Source organism: Balearica regulorum, chromosome 5 (genome assembly GCF_011004875.1).
Source record: "Balearica regulorum gibbericeps isolate bBalReg1 chromosome 5, bBalReg1.pri, whole genome shotgun sequence".
NCBI classification, from domain to species: Eukaryota; Metazoa; Chordata; class Aves; order Gruiformes; family Gruidae; genus Balearica; species Balearica regulorum.
The window spans coordinates 17152013-17170135 of NC_046188.1; the positions used below are offsets into that span (position 1 = coordinate 17152013).

At 35.4% G+C, this 18123-nt stretch overlaps 1 protein-coding gene across 1 annotated transcript in view; it reads right to left on the bottom strand.

Annotated features, from left to right (window-relative positions):
* Positions 1-1102: 1102 nt before the first annotated feature.
* Positions 1103-18123, bottom strand: part of PPP4R4 (protein phosphatase 4 regulatory subunit 4) — a 68356-nt gene continuing 51335 nt past the window's right edge. Inside the window, 10 exon segments of the mRNA XM_075753640.1 lie at positions 1103-2210; positions 8411-8546; positions 9313-9383; positions 9825-9918; positions 10259-10339; positions 10742-10817; positions 13120-13194; positions 13286-13327; positions 14214-14358; positions 17510-17657. Of these exon segments, the coding sequence (XP_075609755.1) occupies positions 2186-2210; positions 8411-8546; positions 9313-9383; positions 9825-9918; positions 10259-10339; positions 10742-10817; positions 13120-13194; positions 13286-13327; positions 14214-14358; positions 17510-17657 (893 nt within the window). The 3' untranslated portion in view covers positions 1103-2185.

Here is an 18123-nt window from a genome sequence, read left to right on the forward strand (position 1 = left end):
AAGAGAATTGGTCCTTCCTGCCTCTGACTGAATAACAGGAGGAACGGTGCTCTATATGAGAACCATCCAATTATCACTGTACAGTTGACCTCCAGCTGTTATTCTGAGTTGCAGGTAAAACAACGCAACGAAGGGTTCAAAAGTACTGGTGCTTTCCAACAGAAGTAACCCAGAAGTAAGCAGCCCCACAAAAGATTGCTGGGATGGAGATCTGTAGTGCAAAGGACTGATGAAAGTATACACAAGACACCAGGAGTATTGTACAAGGAAGATGTGCAGACCAAAAAAATGTCTAAATAGAGCATTTAAAGATTACAGAGCAGGAATTTAATACATAGTAGGGTTATTGAGTGGAGCGTATGTTAAATCAGTTAAAAATGACAGACAAATGACAGCCAATAAGAAACAAAAGACAGACTGTATACAGAACTCATTACATGCTTATTAAGGGGAGAAATAGCTTGTGTTCAAGTTTCTGAACTTACTGGCTGTTCTGCATTGCTCTAGTAAAGGCATCAGAGAGTCAAACACAGTTTTGAGTCCTGTTCTGCAGCTGGGTACTTGGGATCCAAGTTTGGTCCCTGGCAGAAGTCAGGCTGAGAACAGATTGAGCAGTCTCCTGTGGCCCACGGGTGAGCAGCTCTGGCATGTTGAGTTAGTCCCTGGGGAACTGGGAGTATCTGTTTTCACTAATGAGACAAAAGCAGAACCTAGGAGGAGCCAGTATAGGTCATCTGTGTATCTGTATCAATATTGCATGTTAAACATCATAATACTGAAGAAGTTTTCAAAGAAATCTGTGATTTACGAGATCCTACACCAGGCTGCAGAACAAACTGAAAACTTGAGTGTTTCCACAGAATCCAAACAATGTCTGTGACTAAAGACAGAGAATACACCTAAATCCAACTGCAATGTAAGAAGCTTAAGAATTCAGACAGTAAAACAGTGCTAAATCCAAAGACACATTTTGTACTTCACACAAGACAGTATACATCCAGCATTATTACTATTTAAAATAAATACCTTCTATAGGTAAATGCTTTTATTTATTTTAATTACAAAAGATGCCCTGAGAAATTTTTTTTCAAGAACATGCATGTACAGCATTGTCCTAGGTTTTATTTTGAGTAAATCATCATTCATATTTTTACATTATAAAAAGTAACCACACACGCATATGCATTCACAGATCAGATCATCTTTATCATACACCAATAAATTTTAAAAACCACGTATTTCTGATATCAATATATTTATGCTGCCTCCATTTTGAAATAGAGAAGCTGACAATAGCTTCATAGGCTCTCTCTCAAGTATTGGCATAAATAGAACTTTTTAAAATAGAATTGCATGTTTTCCCACAGACAAATTTTGATAGAAACATTAGCATTAATACAAACAAATGCAGATGACATCACCAAAGCATGATAGCTTGCAATAGAAGCTGATTAAAAACTAGATTCATCATTATAAATTATTCAAGTGAAAATACAGTCTGAAATACTAAAAATTAAAACAAGTATTTATACAACAAAACTTATGAAACAATATTTTTTTTTTATACCATCTGGAGACATTTGCTTTTAGATTGCTTTGAAACTCACACAGGATTTTATGAACTTTACTTAGCAGTTGTAAAAACATTACCTCCAAATTCACAGCACAATGCTACAAAAGTTTATGTTTTTTTATAGACTGATCAATGGTTCTGGACTTTGGTCTTAAAGGAGGTTTGAAGATTCTTTAAAATGTGGGATTACTTTTTCATTTTCATAACAATTCCTTCTATTTCTTGCATAAAACATGGGTGCTAAGAATTGCTAAAATCGTAAATAAGCCAATTAAATAATGGATATATGCATTCTGAATCCAAGAATTTGAACTACAAAGGCATAATGGAATAAAACAAAATCCTCTCTTTAGCTGCAGCAGTTAAGAGCACATAGCTGAAGTTATATTTCATAACATTTCACTACAACGTTAGAATTCTGCAACCATTACATTACTTATCAGAACATATTTTACAGCTCGGGATTTTATTTAAAAGATAAAAAGTTTTAACATTGCAAGATGCATTTTATTCATTCCAGGCATTAGAGAATCCCATCTGCCGCCTCCACCTTATCACACCAGAACGTTGCTTCCACCAGTCTCTGGTTCCCTTCTTTTTCTGTCAGAAGATCTAAGAGTTTGATTTTCTGTTTTTTCTTCATACAAAAGAAGAAACACACATAATATGTTGTTGCTATATTGTTAAATAACATAATAAACTGCTATTGCGTGCAACATTTTAATATAACTCTTAGCTGCTGTACTTTAAAAATTACTAGCTGCTGTACTGCACCCACTGAGAAAGTCAAATGGACACTTTCTGAGGGCACTCGTCATAAGAAAAGTGTATTTCTCCATAAGTTCTCTACAGAAGGTCACATAGAGATCCCTCTGAGACAGTTACATGCACATAGCTACAAATAATGCCAGAAGTCTGCAGCTTAAACCATGATAAAATCTGGGGAAAGTGGAGACAGGGAGGAGAGAGAAGCTTTGAGCTTTTTACAATGTTATTTCTAGGTCTTCTGTTGATCACAATGTCATTTGGGCAATTCCTGCATTTTTCATAGCCTTAATTTTTTAATCTTTAAATATACTGTTCTTCAACTTCACAGAGTTGTAGGTATATCAATTAACAACTGTATTGGTCAGAAATATTTCAAAGCACAGGGCTTAACTTTTAGAACTCTTGAATATTGATTTGCATTAATATTTTACAGTATCATTTAGACATAACGCAATACATTGTTCTGTTTCACCCTTCAAAATTGCTGATGGAACCTATCATGATAATATATCAGCGTCAGGATATCTACTAGCCTCATCTTAGAAACAGGACCCAAATCACATGCCAGTCCCACTGGACCTCAGAACTCTAAGCATCTTAGATGGCAGGATGAAAACATGATTAGAAGCCATAAGTAATCGACTCAAAGTGTAGTAGATTGGTGGCAAAACTACTTCATCTTGTGCTCAACTTCCTAAGCAATTATATAACTGGATGAAAGACACTATTTTAACATACTTACGCATATAATTGTTACAACATGGTCACACACTAATGTGGATGTCTTAAAGGTCAGTTGTGAATATCTTACAAAATACTGATATCAATTTATTATTCAGAAATTGATTTCTATGTAACAATAAATCTACTTCCACTTATTACAGGATGGAAAACCTGCACCCCTCATTCCTGAAGTTTTAATTGAAAATGAAATAAAATCAGGCACTATCTGTATGTCTATAGGCAAGATGCAAAATTCTTAAACGTTGTCTATAAAGCTGGATATTTTATAAGCTGATCTATAAAGTTCTGGAAAATAGTTTTAACCAACTGCATATGCAAATCAGTCATATTACAGCAATGTAAACTCAAACAAAACAGCACTTCCCATCCTAAAAGAAAATATCTTAATCTTATAAAAATTAAAAAAATTAAAAGAAGATAATAAAGCTACATAGCATAATAATTCAAGATCGGACTACTTGATGGAATGCAGTGTTTATGAATCATGACAATTTCTGCTCTAGGATGATTCATGATCTAACTGGCAACTCTTCAACACAAAGTCAGAAGCACGTTTGCTCTGCAAATTGACTTAAGTAAGGTCTCTTGTGGGATGAAATACTCAACCAGTGCGCTTTGCGATTCTTTCCTATCCCATAAGGTGCTTAAAGCAGGTATTCATCTCTCTTGTGATTCCACCATTAAGTTATACACGTGCATCTTTAGCATAATTCTTGCATTTTCTATTGCCTGAGTATTACCTAAGGTCTAGCAAATGACACCAGAGGTAATGCTCATTTTCTTGTCACCTGCTTGTGAGCACTGGATCAGAATTTACTGAGATAATTTTTTTTCTTGCATCTACATTATTTTCAATAAGAGATATTTTAATTGACACACACATCTCTGAAATGGGACAAACAAAATGTCTGAACTCACGAGTATGGTAAGTAAAGACCTCAGTTTTCCATCGAACTAACTTTGGGTTTTGCAAAATTCTTAGAACAACATGAATATATGAAATCAGAAAATCTTCATCCCTGCAAACTGCGCTATATTGTCAAAAGTGAACATTTGCCAACATTCAGTAGAGCACTTTTATGGAAAAGATTAAACGATTAATTTTTTTTCCAAACATGTATCACTTTGAACTAAGAATCATTAATTATATCTGTTGATATTTTAATTATTAAACAACATATTACTGCCTAATTTTCCATTCTTCACAAACACACATAATTACTTAGAAAAAGAAACATATTTGAAGTTACCTTATTCATGTTGCAGAGCCAATAAACTAAAAGCTAGGACTTGCCAGAATTAAGATGGTCAGTGCAATGTTTAACCAGCACATATGTAAATGTGCATGATGATATAGTCTAAATATATACTCAAATATTATTTTCTCACATTTTCTGCCTTAGTGAGTCCATATATGGTGACAGTTATTCATGAGCATCTATTCAATTGCACTTCTCATCATACAATTTTCAAATTCTTCTATCAATAAGAGTTGAGATTACTTATGTATTTGGATATAACTTTTTTCCGTCATTCAACTTGGAAAATAATGTTTCTTTGAAACTTACATTTTTGTATTTTAGTATGTGTACCTTTAGCACCAGGACTAACTTTCTGAACAAAAGAAACATATCTGTTGTCAACGAGGTCAAGGATGAAGGCATTTACCACCACCCATTCCTGTATCTGTATCTCTTAGTACCTCTTTATAGACCTGCTCCATTTTCTTATGAAAACAATTAAGTATTGGGCCAGATTACAAAAGCGAAATTGAATCTACAGTACAGCAGACATTATATCAACTGGAGAGATGTGTTTTCCCATAAGAATATAAAACATTAAAACTCTTATTCAGAATTAAATGTAGGTCACCCTAAGCCTGCTCTTCTTTCTCAAAAAAACCCCATTTTTCTTCCCCTAGTATATCCTCTTGGCTTCTGACACTATGCATTTTAGGGACTTTCTGAACCAGGGAGAGTATCCAGAAGGAAGAGCTAGGGAACTACAGGCTGGTCAGTCTCACCTCCGTGCCTGGCAAGATCATGGAGCAGATACTCCTGGAAACTATGCTAAGGCACATGGAAAATAAGGAGGCAATTGGTGACAGCCAAAATAGCTTCACTAAGGGCAAATTATGCCTGACAAATTTGGTGGCTTTCTGCAAAAGGGTTACAGCGTTGGTGGACAAGGGATGAGCAACTGACATCATCTAGCCAGACTTGTGCAAAGCATTTGACACTGTCCCGCACAACATCCTTGTCTCTAAATTGGAGAGACATGGATTTGACAGATGGACTAATTGGTGCACAAGGAATTGGCTGGATGTCACAAAGTGTTGTGGTCAATGGCTCTCCACTTCAAGTGGAGAGCAGGTAAGAGTGGCTTTCCTCAGCGGCTGGTATTGGGATCAGCACTATTTAACATCTTTGTCAGTGACATGGACAGTGGGATCAAGTACACCTTTTGCCAACAACATCAAGCTGCGTGATGCAGTCAACATGCTGGAGGAAAGGAATGCCATCCAGAGGAACCTTGACAGGCTTGACAGGTGGGCCCATGCAAAACTCATGAAGTTCAATGAGGCCAAGTGCAAGGTCCTGCACATGGGTCGGGGCAATCCCAAGCACAACTACAGGCTGGGCAAGGAATGGATTGAGAGCAGCCCTGAGGAGAAGGATTTGGGGTTGTTGGTTGGTGAGAAGCTCAACATGAGCCGGCATTGCGCACTTGCAGCCCCGACAGCCTACCATAACCTGGGCTGCATAAAAAGAAGTGTGACCAGCAGGTCAAGGGAGGTGATTCTCCCCCTCTACTCCACTCTTGTGAGACCCCACCTGGAGTACTGTGTTCAGCTCTGGGGCCCTCAACATAAGGACATGGAGCTGTTGGACTGAGTCCAGAGGAGGGCCATGAAGATGATCAGAGAGCTGGAGCACCACTCCTATGAAGACAGGCTGAGAGAGTTGGGGTTGTTCAGCCTGGAGAAAAGAAGGCTCCGGGGAGATCTTATTGCAGCCTTCCAGTACCTAAAGGGGGCCTACAAGAAAGCTGGAGAGGAACTCTTTACAAGGGCATGGAGTGATAGGACAAGGGGTAATGGCTTTAAACTGAAGGAGGGTAGCTTTAGACTAGATATTAGGAAGAAATTCTTCACTGTGAGGGTGGTGAGGCACTGAAACAGGTTGCCCATAGAAGCTGTGGATGCTCCATCCCTGGAAGTGTTCAAGGCCAGGTTAGATGGGGCTTTTTGCAACCTGGTCTAGTGGAGGGTGTCCCTGCCCATGGCAGGGGAGTTGGAACTAGAGGATCTTTGAGGTCGCTTCCAACCCAAACCATTCTACGTTGCTACTTTTTATCACTGTTTTTGATCAGATACCTACTTTCAAATAGTCTGCTGTTAAAAGTTTTCACTTGGGATTGGTACACTGAGACTTGAAGCCAAGTCTCCTATATTCCACTTTCCTGCCTGAAGACAAAGGTACAAACTGCTCTCTGTGGGTCATCTTCTGTCCCTTTCTATTCAAACAAAAAGATAGCAATTTTATTTTAAATGACAGATAGAAAAACCTTTGATATTTGTAAAAGTTTTATGTGATGCAAAAAATATGTCTAACCAATCTTTGCATTTAATTCCTTTGTGAATATTAATCCATTTATTTTCCTAAAATCCTTGTGAGACGGATGAGTAATTGGAATTTCTACAATGGTTGCTAAAAAAAAAAAGTTACAATATTTGAACTAATTTTCTGGTTTTAAAGACAGCGAACAGTTATATGCAGTGATTAGAGTGAAAGCACATGGATTTTTGAGCACACCTAATTTTTCAAAGTACGTAGCACCATACATCATTTCATGTACTCAAGATACATATCCCGTTTTCTTTATAGATAGAGTAGTAGACATGCTGACATTTTCAGCTATCTATTGAGTTTGAAATCATGCTCTTTGAAATTGGTGACCACCTAATGATCACCTGTAAAAAGTCTGAAGTAAGTACTGTGGGTAAAATTTAAGAGAAGGTATTTGACTCTGTCAAAGACAGGGATAGAGTGCAATTTGACTTGGCATCTAAAGTACTTCTGCAATGAAACCACTGACTCCACAAACACTGTACCTTCATTCACTACTTATATTCGAACCTTTTGTACAAAGAAAATGTAGTTTTAAAAACAACAGGTCACGATGCAAACTTGATTTCATTCCAAACCAAATTTGATTTGTACAGTAAAATTCTAGTAGAAAAACCCCTACGTGATCACACAGCAAGAGACTGTATCATAACACAATGTATATAAGTAGCTGAATGCACACCTCGCATTCTGGACTCTCCTTTCGTTCTTGGTCTCTCATACCTATTCAGACTTCCAAGGCCCAGCTTGCATTTCCCCATCCTTTTCAGCTTCTAGTTCTAGTTTTTACTACACTCAAGTCTACTTTCCCAACCAACCTCCGTTTCTTGCTATAGCTGGCTCTTTTCCTTTCTCCATTCTGCCTTGGCTAAGAAAGCAAATCTCTGATAGGAAAGAAAAAATCTCAGTTTGAGCACCCAAAATTACAGCTAGTCCAATGATAGTAATTTAGAACTACAAGCTATAGTGTAAAAGGAATCTGCAGGGAATTAGCTGCTAGAGTCCACAGAGATTTGACTGAGTAAGTACACATCACAGCGATTTTCTAAGAAAAGACTTATACTTTTATCACAGGAGCAAACAAATTCATCTTTCATTTTGTTCTTGCAAAACACTGAACAGTTTAGGCTGATGTTTAAAGAAAAAACAGCCTGAGGGAGATGCCTAGCATTGATTTTTTTTTTTAATCTAAATGGTTAACGTAAGGCAAAGAAGGCAGCCTTAATAACAAGTAGCAGACCTGATTCATCATAACTCTGAAAATTTATCATGAAATTGTTACATAGTATTACATAAACATATATAAGGACATAAAAAGAGGTAAAAGGAAAAATTAAATCATCTAACACTACATTAATTCTGCATCTCAAACTACAGGCAGCTAAATCACAGTGACTGCAATTATATATCAAACACATTAACCTTCACTGTATCCCATTCCACCCTCCCCATCATGTACCAGCTGAATGCAAACATGTGCAGAACCACCAATGTGAAAGACTAATGAAGAGGGAATGCAAGACAATTTTAAAAACACTTGTAATTGTACACATCACATTACTATCCTGTTGGTTTAGTATTTCAAAATCTGGGCACAGAAGTATCATAAATATAGGCTTAATTTTACATGGCTTTTTTGAATTCTCTTTGAAAATGTTACTCATAAGCTTGATTTAATCTCTTGTCAAACACTTACATGCTCATCTTTCGAGACTGCCTCTCCTTATTTCCATTGTTCTTTTGGTCAGCTGAGTTAAATAAATTGCGAGAAGAACTGGAAGGGAAGGCAGTGTTTCCACTGTTACCAGCAGAATGAGTCCGGAATGAATCATCTGAAATAAAGAGCTGCAGTTTAGACAAAGAATACACAGAGAGTGAATGGAATGAGCTGTTTTTCCTGTGGCAATACTGGCATATTTCCTATGGCCATAATACAAAAGATTTAAGTTTCTATAAGGGAATGGTTTCAACTTAACATTTCTTCAAGTATTTTTATGAAAAAGAATTAAATAAAAATAATTAGAAGACACATTTTGGAACAGAAGATTAATACATTTAATATATGAAAATAGTGAGATTTAATTGGTCAATCTTTAGCTGCTTAAAATTTAGCTATTTCATCTAAGCTAATTATCTAGTATCTATTGGTAGTGAACAGAAAAAGGTTCCTCTAGCAAGCAATTCATCGCACTGTAATCTTTAATCATCCAAAGTCTTCAACAGCAAATGGAGAGAGGGGCATTTCCAGACAGCAGTTTCTCTCCCTTAATCCAGTAGAAGTTATACATATGCCTTTCCTCGTGTAAAATGGTGGAAGCAAATTGCAAGACCAACATTTTTATGACATCCAAAATGCCAATCAAGAAATGCCAAACTGATTTTACTTTTACTACTTTTAAACATGACTTTAAACAAACATGTGAACAAAAAAAAAATCTGAAAAAAAATGTAGACTAGCACTTAATTGTTCAAACATATTGGATATGTAGTATTCTACGTTCTTTAGGAGTACGATATCTTACAGTATGCCTGTTTAATGGGGCCCACATATTCAGCACCAACACAAAAAACTAATGTAAAATATAATAACCTACTTACCACTAAAGGACAACATACAACTCTTTCCCATTCCTGATACTGAAGATGTATATCCTGTAGCAGAGCTTTTACTTAAAAAACAAAACAAAACCAAATTGCTTATGACAGAAAAGTGTTGTTCTTAATTGTATCATCCTGCTGTTTAATAATATTTAAGGTAATTTCTGATTTTATATGAACAAATTAAATGAGAGTTATGCTGAAATTTCTTTAAGAAATGCACAGATTTAGATTTAGCAGTTCATATTGAAAAATATTTTTAATATATAAGGTGATATACATTAACTTAAAAGGAATTAATAAGAATTTGTAGGCCTCAGCACATCCTAAAATAGTATTTCCTCCCTCAGTTCAAAACTGCATACCTTAATCAAACAGAAAGCTGAAAATTTACGTCACAATTCAGTGAGCACATCACTACTTTCATACATTCATGTGCATATAATTTCATAACAGTTGTCTATTAGGTAAACAGTTGCCTATGAGGTAAGCAATGAAGATAATAAAAATACTTAGGACACTTGTCTATGTTGCTGTATTTTGGATGTAGTGCTTGAGTACTGAAAGACTGGCTTCGAACCAACTTAGATTTCTTGTCTTCTTTGCCTAAAATTATAAATAGCAAAAATTTTTTAACATGGAGATCATTGCATTTCCTCAATAATTAAGAACACTTTTTAATATCATTTTCTGTCAACCTATGCTAGCTGAATGAACTGATTTAAATACTTCAATAACAATAAATAAACCTTATGTCATCTAATTATACACTAAAGAATAAAATAAAACTAAAAAACATAGAAAACACAAACAGTTCTAGGAGTGGAATCTTTTCCTATGTGCAGCAGGTGAAACCCTGGCCCACAAACGTCAACAGGAGCTTTCTTGGGTTTTAACCTGCTGATGTGAGATCAAAACATTCTAGAAGGGTTTTTAGAGTTCTTACCTGCTGATGTACCAGAAGAGCTTCCAGGAACAGAGAGAGTGATACTTTTTGCCAATACTGATGATGTTTTACTGTCTCTACCTAAAAAAAAAAAAAGTCTAGTATAAATACTTCTGTCTTAAAGTTTAACTTTAAATAAAAAAGAGGACATAACATATCACAGTGCTGGGGTAAACAGTAACAGTATCTAATTCAGTGCTACTAACACTTCAAATATACCACAGACAAGTATTTACATTACCTCCCAAAATGAAAAATACCAGAGAACAGTCATGTATTTTATAAATAAAGGTAAAAGTCTTCCCTCTAATATAATGAGGCCAGTTTTCATAAATATCTTTAGAAATATATAGAAAAAAAGTTTTATTGCCACTTTCTAAAAATCTGCTATTTACTGTATAAAGTGTCTTTTCTGCTCCCTTCTCTTCTACCTCTATAGAAGAGTAATGTATGCACAAACAATATGTACATAAATAAACTTACGCTTCTTTTCAAACATTTTATCATTAATACTTGTAGATCTTCCTTCACTTTGCTGCTTCTCTTTTTCTAATTGTTCCTAAAAAAAAAAGAATAATTTTCTTAAGCATTACTCAGAAAAAAAAATAAATATTGTGTTTCAATTAAGGACTGCTTCCAAATCACCAAAATAAGTTAATTTCTACTCTTTAATACTATTAGTACAACTTCTAGTGAATATCCAGAGAATCAATGAAATATTACAGAATGAAATCAATATACATATCAGGGTACATATAAAAAAAAAAAATCACACTAAAAATTGTTGACTTTAATTATGAAGGAACCTCAGAGTTGAAGTTCACATTTTTAATTTATATTAAAACTATGCCTGGCCTTTTATTTTTAGTTGAAAAGATACAAAAATTGGCAGCTGATAATGTAAAATTTTTGCGCTACACAGATACTCTGATAATAAAACTGGCAATATTTTTTAATTCAAACATACAATTCAATGAAAATGTTTTTCTCAAATGGTCAAATGTGTCACATATGTTCAAACTTTTTAAAGGTCTAACATCTAGAGTTGATAAGCCTTTATGCAAAACAAACCCAACTTTTACAATTCTTCAAGTTTAAGGAATTTAAGGAATTTATTTGCCTTTCTGTAATATTAGCTAGCCTTAGAATACCTTTTGAGACCACAGCCATAGAAAGAAGACAGTGTTAACACAGCTACATCAATAATTTCAAAAGTCAATACTTGTTTCAGGATTCTTGGTGAATAGATAACACTCCAACTTCAAAAAGCTATATAATATTATCTTTATTATGAACGTAGTGCAGAAAAGTGCCAAGTGAATCATAATTGTTCTACTTTATTTTTTTTCATTTCACTCTAATTACTACCCAAGTTAAAAAAAAAAAAAAGAGGTAAATAATTCAGGTCAAGGTTGCTGGAAGATAGTTTCTACTAAGTCAATTACTAAAATTAAGGAAACTTATTAACATATTCAGTATTAAAATCTGTAGCAGTCAGATACATTTAACTGGGTTCAATGGCTCCTCATCTATTTAGCACTGCAACAGGTCACAATTTACTGTGTATGCCTCCAGTTCCTCAAAAGCATGCTTCTTATAGACAATGCTCAATGAGATCTTTGTGATACAGAAAGTATGTCCGTATCAATTGCATATATCATAAAAGTATAGGTGCTCTTCTAAAGTCTAGCTGTAGAAACAGGGTAAAAATTAATGTTTATCACACAATATACAATAACACAGAGCTCACTGGAGGCTGTTTTGCCACAGCCCCAAATGCTTTCCCTATAAAAACATTAATTGTCTCTACCTAAAAAATGCTAATGCTAAGTCTGAATATCTGTATGCAGGTCCTGAGAACAAAGCTTGAACCTTTGGCTCGAGCTAATGGGAGGTGGCAGGAAGTACGTGAGACAAGTATCATGAACTGAGAAAATCAAGTGCCCAACAGAAGGGCCATCTTGAACCTGTTCTGGTTCTCTAAAGAGGAGTTAAATTCCTACAAGTGAGAGGAACAGTACTAAAGAAATTCGGCCTCTTCTAAATCCTATCAGCTTCTTAGCTTCTCCCACCTCAGGCTGCAGAGGAGGCAGCAGAACAGAGGACTGCACTAATCTACTCTAAGCTTTGTAGTAAGCCTACTACATCTTAGCCATGTGGTGAAGCACCTGCTGCAGCTTTTGCTTACAGCCATGACTGAAGATAAAGAGCTTTGTAAGTTTATAGTTTTATAAGAAAAGCATTCTGCAGACTTCTCTTCCAATTCCTAAGTATCTTATAGCTCCTTTTCTTCGATACAACCTGCACTAAGTCTCCCTCATGCTGGACTGCAGATGTCAATGGCCCTTCTTTCTTCTTTTTTTTTTTTTTTTTTTCTGTCTGGCTAACAGGAAAGCTTGTTGCACACAGAGCCTCCTTCAGCTTCCGTGGCACAAAAGAAGTTATGGCATTCATTTCTTTGCCTATGGAAGCTGTATATGGATTCTGAGGTGTTTCATTATTCAATTTATTATGTTATACATGCCTGAAAAATTGTTGAGCTCCCTCAAAAAGATTTCATAAAGTGTACTGAAGGGCTTGGGATTTTAGAACTATAGAGGCATCAAACATGAGTATTTTTCAAAAAAATTCCAGTTTGCTTTTCTAACTGATACAACAAAATTTAGGCAGTAAAGAAAAGGAAGTTATATGTTACTTTGAAGGACTTAACCCTATTTTAAAGTATAAAATGAAACCACACACAGATTATGAACCTACCAGGTGTCTCCATAATATGCACTTCCCCTACCTTAAAATTATTGCCTCATTAATATTTAGCTACAAACTATTAAAAAGGAACAGATTGTACTGATAAAATATACCATTTCCAAAAGCAGATGTTCTTGTCTCTCTTTTTCTTGATCCAATAAATCATTTTCGTAAAATCTTTTCTGAAACTTCAAAATAAAATCAATAAAAATAAAAAATCACTACATGAAAATGGGAATTAAAAGTACTTGGTAAGTATTAAAGTTAGTAAGTACTTACAGCATCTACAGAGATCTCCATTCTGTCCAATTCCAACACTGTCTATAAAGAAAATCAAAACGTTATTTATCCTTACTCAACTCTTACCTAAAAAACTGTTCAGATAGGCAACTTAGAATAGTTGTATTCCAAATTAAGCATGCCTTTTCTTCCTAAACATTTGAAGCTTGTATTTTTGTACTACAAATGCAATTAAAAACTATCAAAGAGTATTCTCAGAGTCCCACTGAGACTCACAATGAAGGACTAATAGACTATCTATATGGAACTCAAAATACACTCAACAAAAGCACAGAAGCATGAATAGCTGGAGCACGGACCTAGGAACCAAGGCTGAAAAAACAACTCAGCAATCTGTGAACGAGCCAGGATGCTCCAGGCAGGTGGTCACCCAATCTCTCCTGCAGACTGGCTCTGTAAGGAAGTCATCAACTTCAGCTACTTCACTTCATGGCTTCTTTGAGACTAAGCATGGCCATCCCTTAAAGATGTACTTTTTCGTGATATTCACACTACAAAGACATTTGTAACTTTTCAAAATCCTGCAAATCTTGTGTATCATAGAATAAATAGGTTAACAAGTTATCTCTACCTCAAAGACTTGATCATTTTTACTAGGGTCAACGTTTAATCCTATCTTTAGTCATCTGTTATTTTTTCACGAATGGTCATTGAGCCAAAATCCTGAATCTCAGCTACTAGAAAATAACTGCAATGTAAGTAACCAAGGAAACACTAACTCTCATAAATTTGACAGAATGCACTACACTACATCTTCTCTTAATTGTTCAAAATTACATAATAGACAATAGAATTCTTTAGTCTCCTTTTCTTACATTAAAAGATCATCAGAAAGCATAACTTTGATCATCTTAACTTTTAATGATAATCCCAAGACGAAATGCTGCTGGAAAAGAAAAATGCTTACTCTTTTTACAATAGTCAGGACATCTTTGTCTTTCTCTTGACACAAAAGTTTCCTAATACATAATTCCAACTGCTGAAGTAAATGTTTATCAGTGGGAATCTTCAGAGTAGATTTAACTTTTGGCAACAAATAGCATAGCTTCATTCTACAAAAAAAAATAGTAAATATTCACCTTTTGACACAGAAGTTTAATAATCATTATTATTTTTTGTATTGCATGCTACATTTGACATAAAATAAGTTAGTAGGTCTTATTTTTCAGAAATGATTGTTGCTTATGTGTTGTTTCCAGATATACTGCAATATTTTGAAAAACTTCTCCATAGATCAGGACTGCAGTCCTGTATCTGAAAGTCAATAAAGATTTCTTTGGTTTGTTTTTTTTTTTTAACCTAGGAAGATCAGCAGACCTCTAGATTTTCAAAATTATCTACACACCTAACTATCAGGTACCTAAATACCTTGGAAGTCTGGTCCATCAGTTCAAAGGAGCCTAAGTCTCACCAAAAATCACGTGACTGCAGTTCTGTACAACTGCAAGTATGAAGGTGTATCAGACAGACTACAAGGATTTAACTATTTACTGGCTCTAAAACAAGGAAGCCCTTCTTCCTGCTACCCTATCTCCCTGCTTCTGCCTGGAGGTTCCCCCTACCTGGGCTGTCTCTGCTACTGGCTGGACCTTTCATCAGCTCAGGCAGCCCAACTCTCAACTAACACTGCAGAAAACCAAGTTACTGGGGGGGGTGGGGGGGAGGAAGAAAAAAAAAAAAGGGGGCAGTTTTCTGATGGTGTAGTGAGTTTAATCAGCCTAGCCAAAGGTCCAATAAGCACTCCTCAAGGCGACAGAAGGGGTGGACAGTGTGATTAGGAATCAGGATGAAAGAAAAGTAGTAATAGGCTATGATGCTTTCGGAAGCTGTGAGCTGCTCTATTGACTGAGGATGCAATTTTAAATGCAGTAAATAAAGGGAGAAAATTATTCATATTAAAAAAATCAAGAACAAACGTCAAACAATACTTTTCCGCTCAGACACTATGTGGATACTTTTTTTTTTTTTATTTGTTACTAGGTGCCCCAGGAAGCTCAACTTTACATGCTTTGAAACTGAATGGCATGAAGTACTTAGGTGAACTTAACCATGTCTTTTCTGTACAAAGGACTGAAATTGTTCTCAGGGTAACCAGCCCACTGAGCTGGAAGGCAGAGATGGGGAGCAGAATAATCCAAGAGGAAATGATTAGCAACCTGCTACACCACTTAGACACACACAAGTCCACGGAGCTGGATGGGATCCACCCAAGAGTGTTGAGGGAGCTGGCGGAAGTGCTCACCAAGCCACCCTCCATCATTTATCAGCAGTCCCAGCTAACTGGGGAGGTCCCAGTTGACTGGAGGTTAGCAAATGTGATGCCCATCTACAAGAAGGGCCAGAAGGAAGATCAGAGAGGGGAGGTTAAGATCGGATATTAAGAACAATTCTTTGCCAAAAGGGTTATCAAGCATTGGAAAAGGCTGCCCAGGAAAGTGGTTGAGTCACCATCCCTGGAGATATTTAAAAGATGTGTAGATGTGGTTTAGTGGTGGACTTGGCAGGGCTGGGTTAACGATTGACTCAATGGTCTTAAAGGTCTTTTCCAACAAAAACGTTTCTATGATTCTACAATAATTGATTTGCCTCGATTCTTAAATACTGTTTCTAAACTGGTTACATAAAACAAATGTGTTCATTGTTTTCTGTATCATTAACACCTACTCTGCAGATTAAATAAAAAATATTTCATACATTTAAGAAAATAAAAATCACTGCATTTGATCAGACAGTAATAGCATACAATAGGGAGTAGTTTTAATTTATAGTAATAGATTGAAAAAACCCTCAAGAACAATACATGGTGATATTCTCTGCTGTTCTCAGATTCCACTGGCTTGTGATCAGACACAACCCCATGCCAGAGATGGTAACTTTGTGATTAATAACATTCAAAAAAAAAAAATTCTCATATGAATTCATCTGACTTTTTATAGCTTCAAAACCTTCACAACTTCCCATTACATAGAATTACATCATTCTGTAGAAAGCTAGAACAATATCTCCCTAAGTTTGTTTTAAAATCGTGAGCTAACAAATATGTCTGACTTGTAAACTTCAATCTACTACAGACAGTGCATTCCTTTCGTAAAAAAGTGTTAGGGAACAATCCAGAAAAGAAATATGACAAAACTAATTTTAATGTCAGTTAAGGGATTGCAAGTTTCCATTAAATTTTAATAATGAATCAATAGAGCTTTTAGTTAAAAAATGTTTGTTAAAAGCAATAATCTACTTCAGATTATATACAAATTTAGTTTGTTGTCTTAATATAATCCCCTTAATTTAAGGGCATGAGACATGAACATTAACCTATATGCACAAAATGTCTCAGTTTTTAGGTTTGGAATCCTGCTGAATTGAGATGTTGGAGTTATATTAAACACAAGGTCTATTTAAATATCTTCACTTGGTAATAAACCATACTTGCTGAAGCTTATTGAATGCACACATGTATGTACAAATTAGCGTATGTAAATCTCTACGCAGCATTAGTATTAGGTGTTCAGACATGATGACAACATGAATTACACACCAGAAATAAGATTAAAAATGTAAAATCACACAAAATATATGACCAAAAAAAAAAGTTGTTGTTTTCTTATTGGTAATAACTGCCTGGTCCCTATCTGTTTAGTGAAGAAAAAAATTGACTACAAAAATAACAGAAAAAGCACTATATAAAAATGAGTAACATACTAAATTCCATTATATTTTTCTATTCTTTTTCAATTTACTTTAACAATGAAATAGAAAACTTTTACATAAGGTAAAATCTAAGATAACTTGTTAAGCTCAGACCACTGAAAGAATTGCTTGTGTGATTTACTTCACATATAGTGATGTTGAAATGGATGGAAATTAATGGAAGCTGTGAAGTTATGTTCCTCTCTCTACACCCATGAAACAGCATATTACTTTCTTCTCATCTGTTGCTGGCTCCTCTGCCTCAGTGTTCCTTTCTCAGTCCCAAAATCTGACACTTTCGATCAGCCCCCCAACACTCAGAATGACCTGCTTCTGTGGTTTTCTAACATCATTCCCATAGTCCCCTACACCTTTAATACTGGTCACCCCAAAGGCTCTGTATCTTTTTGCTCAAGTCCTATAATTTAAACAAGACATAAAAACTGTAACAATATTTCTTAATATACCATTTAAAGCTTTTTTCCTGTACACTGCTACATACTCTTTGTACAGTACCTCACATTTGCCACTGGATCATGTGTAAGCTCAAGCACAGGTAGAAAGAAGTATTTACAGAAGAATGATTTTGAAAACAGTTCCATTATGAATTCACAAGTATCTAAAAAACGAAGTCTGTTCCAATAGCTTTTTCCTTGGCCCAGTTCTGAAAAATAACAATCCACAGACATTATCTATTAAGTTTTCAATGTCAGCTAGAAAACATTTCAAAGGTTAACCTTTGACTCAAAGATGATAATCACACTCATCAAAAGGCACAGGTTCTCAGCCTATCTCAATTCTTTCTTTCAGTGAAAACCTAACCTTCTGAATTCAATAGCTATTTCTGTCACTGAGCATTTTTTTTTCAGAAATTCAACCTATCCCTTTAACTATCTGAAAAAGCAAACATAGCAAGTGAACTAGCTACTGTGTTGAACAAAGCCCTGTATGCCTTTCCAACCATGTCACAGGTGTATCAAAATTACTGTGTAAATGTTAAGGATTGCTAATGGGAACTATTGAAACTTCTAACCTATCTTTAAAATACATAGCATAGACCAGAAAGCCAACTTACATGACTAACTCATTCATAAATTAATTTCTGAGAAGATTTATTCAGCACTTGTTAT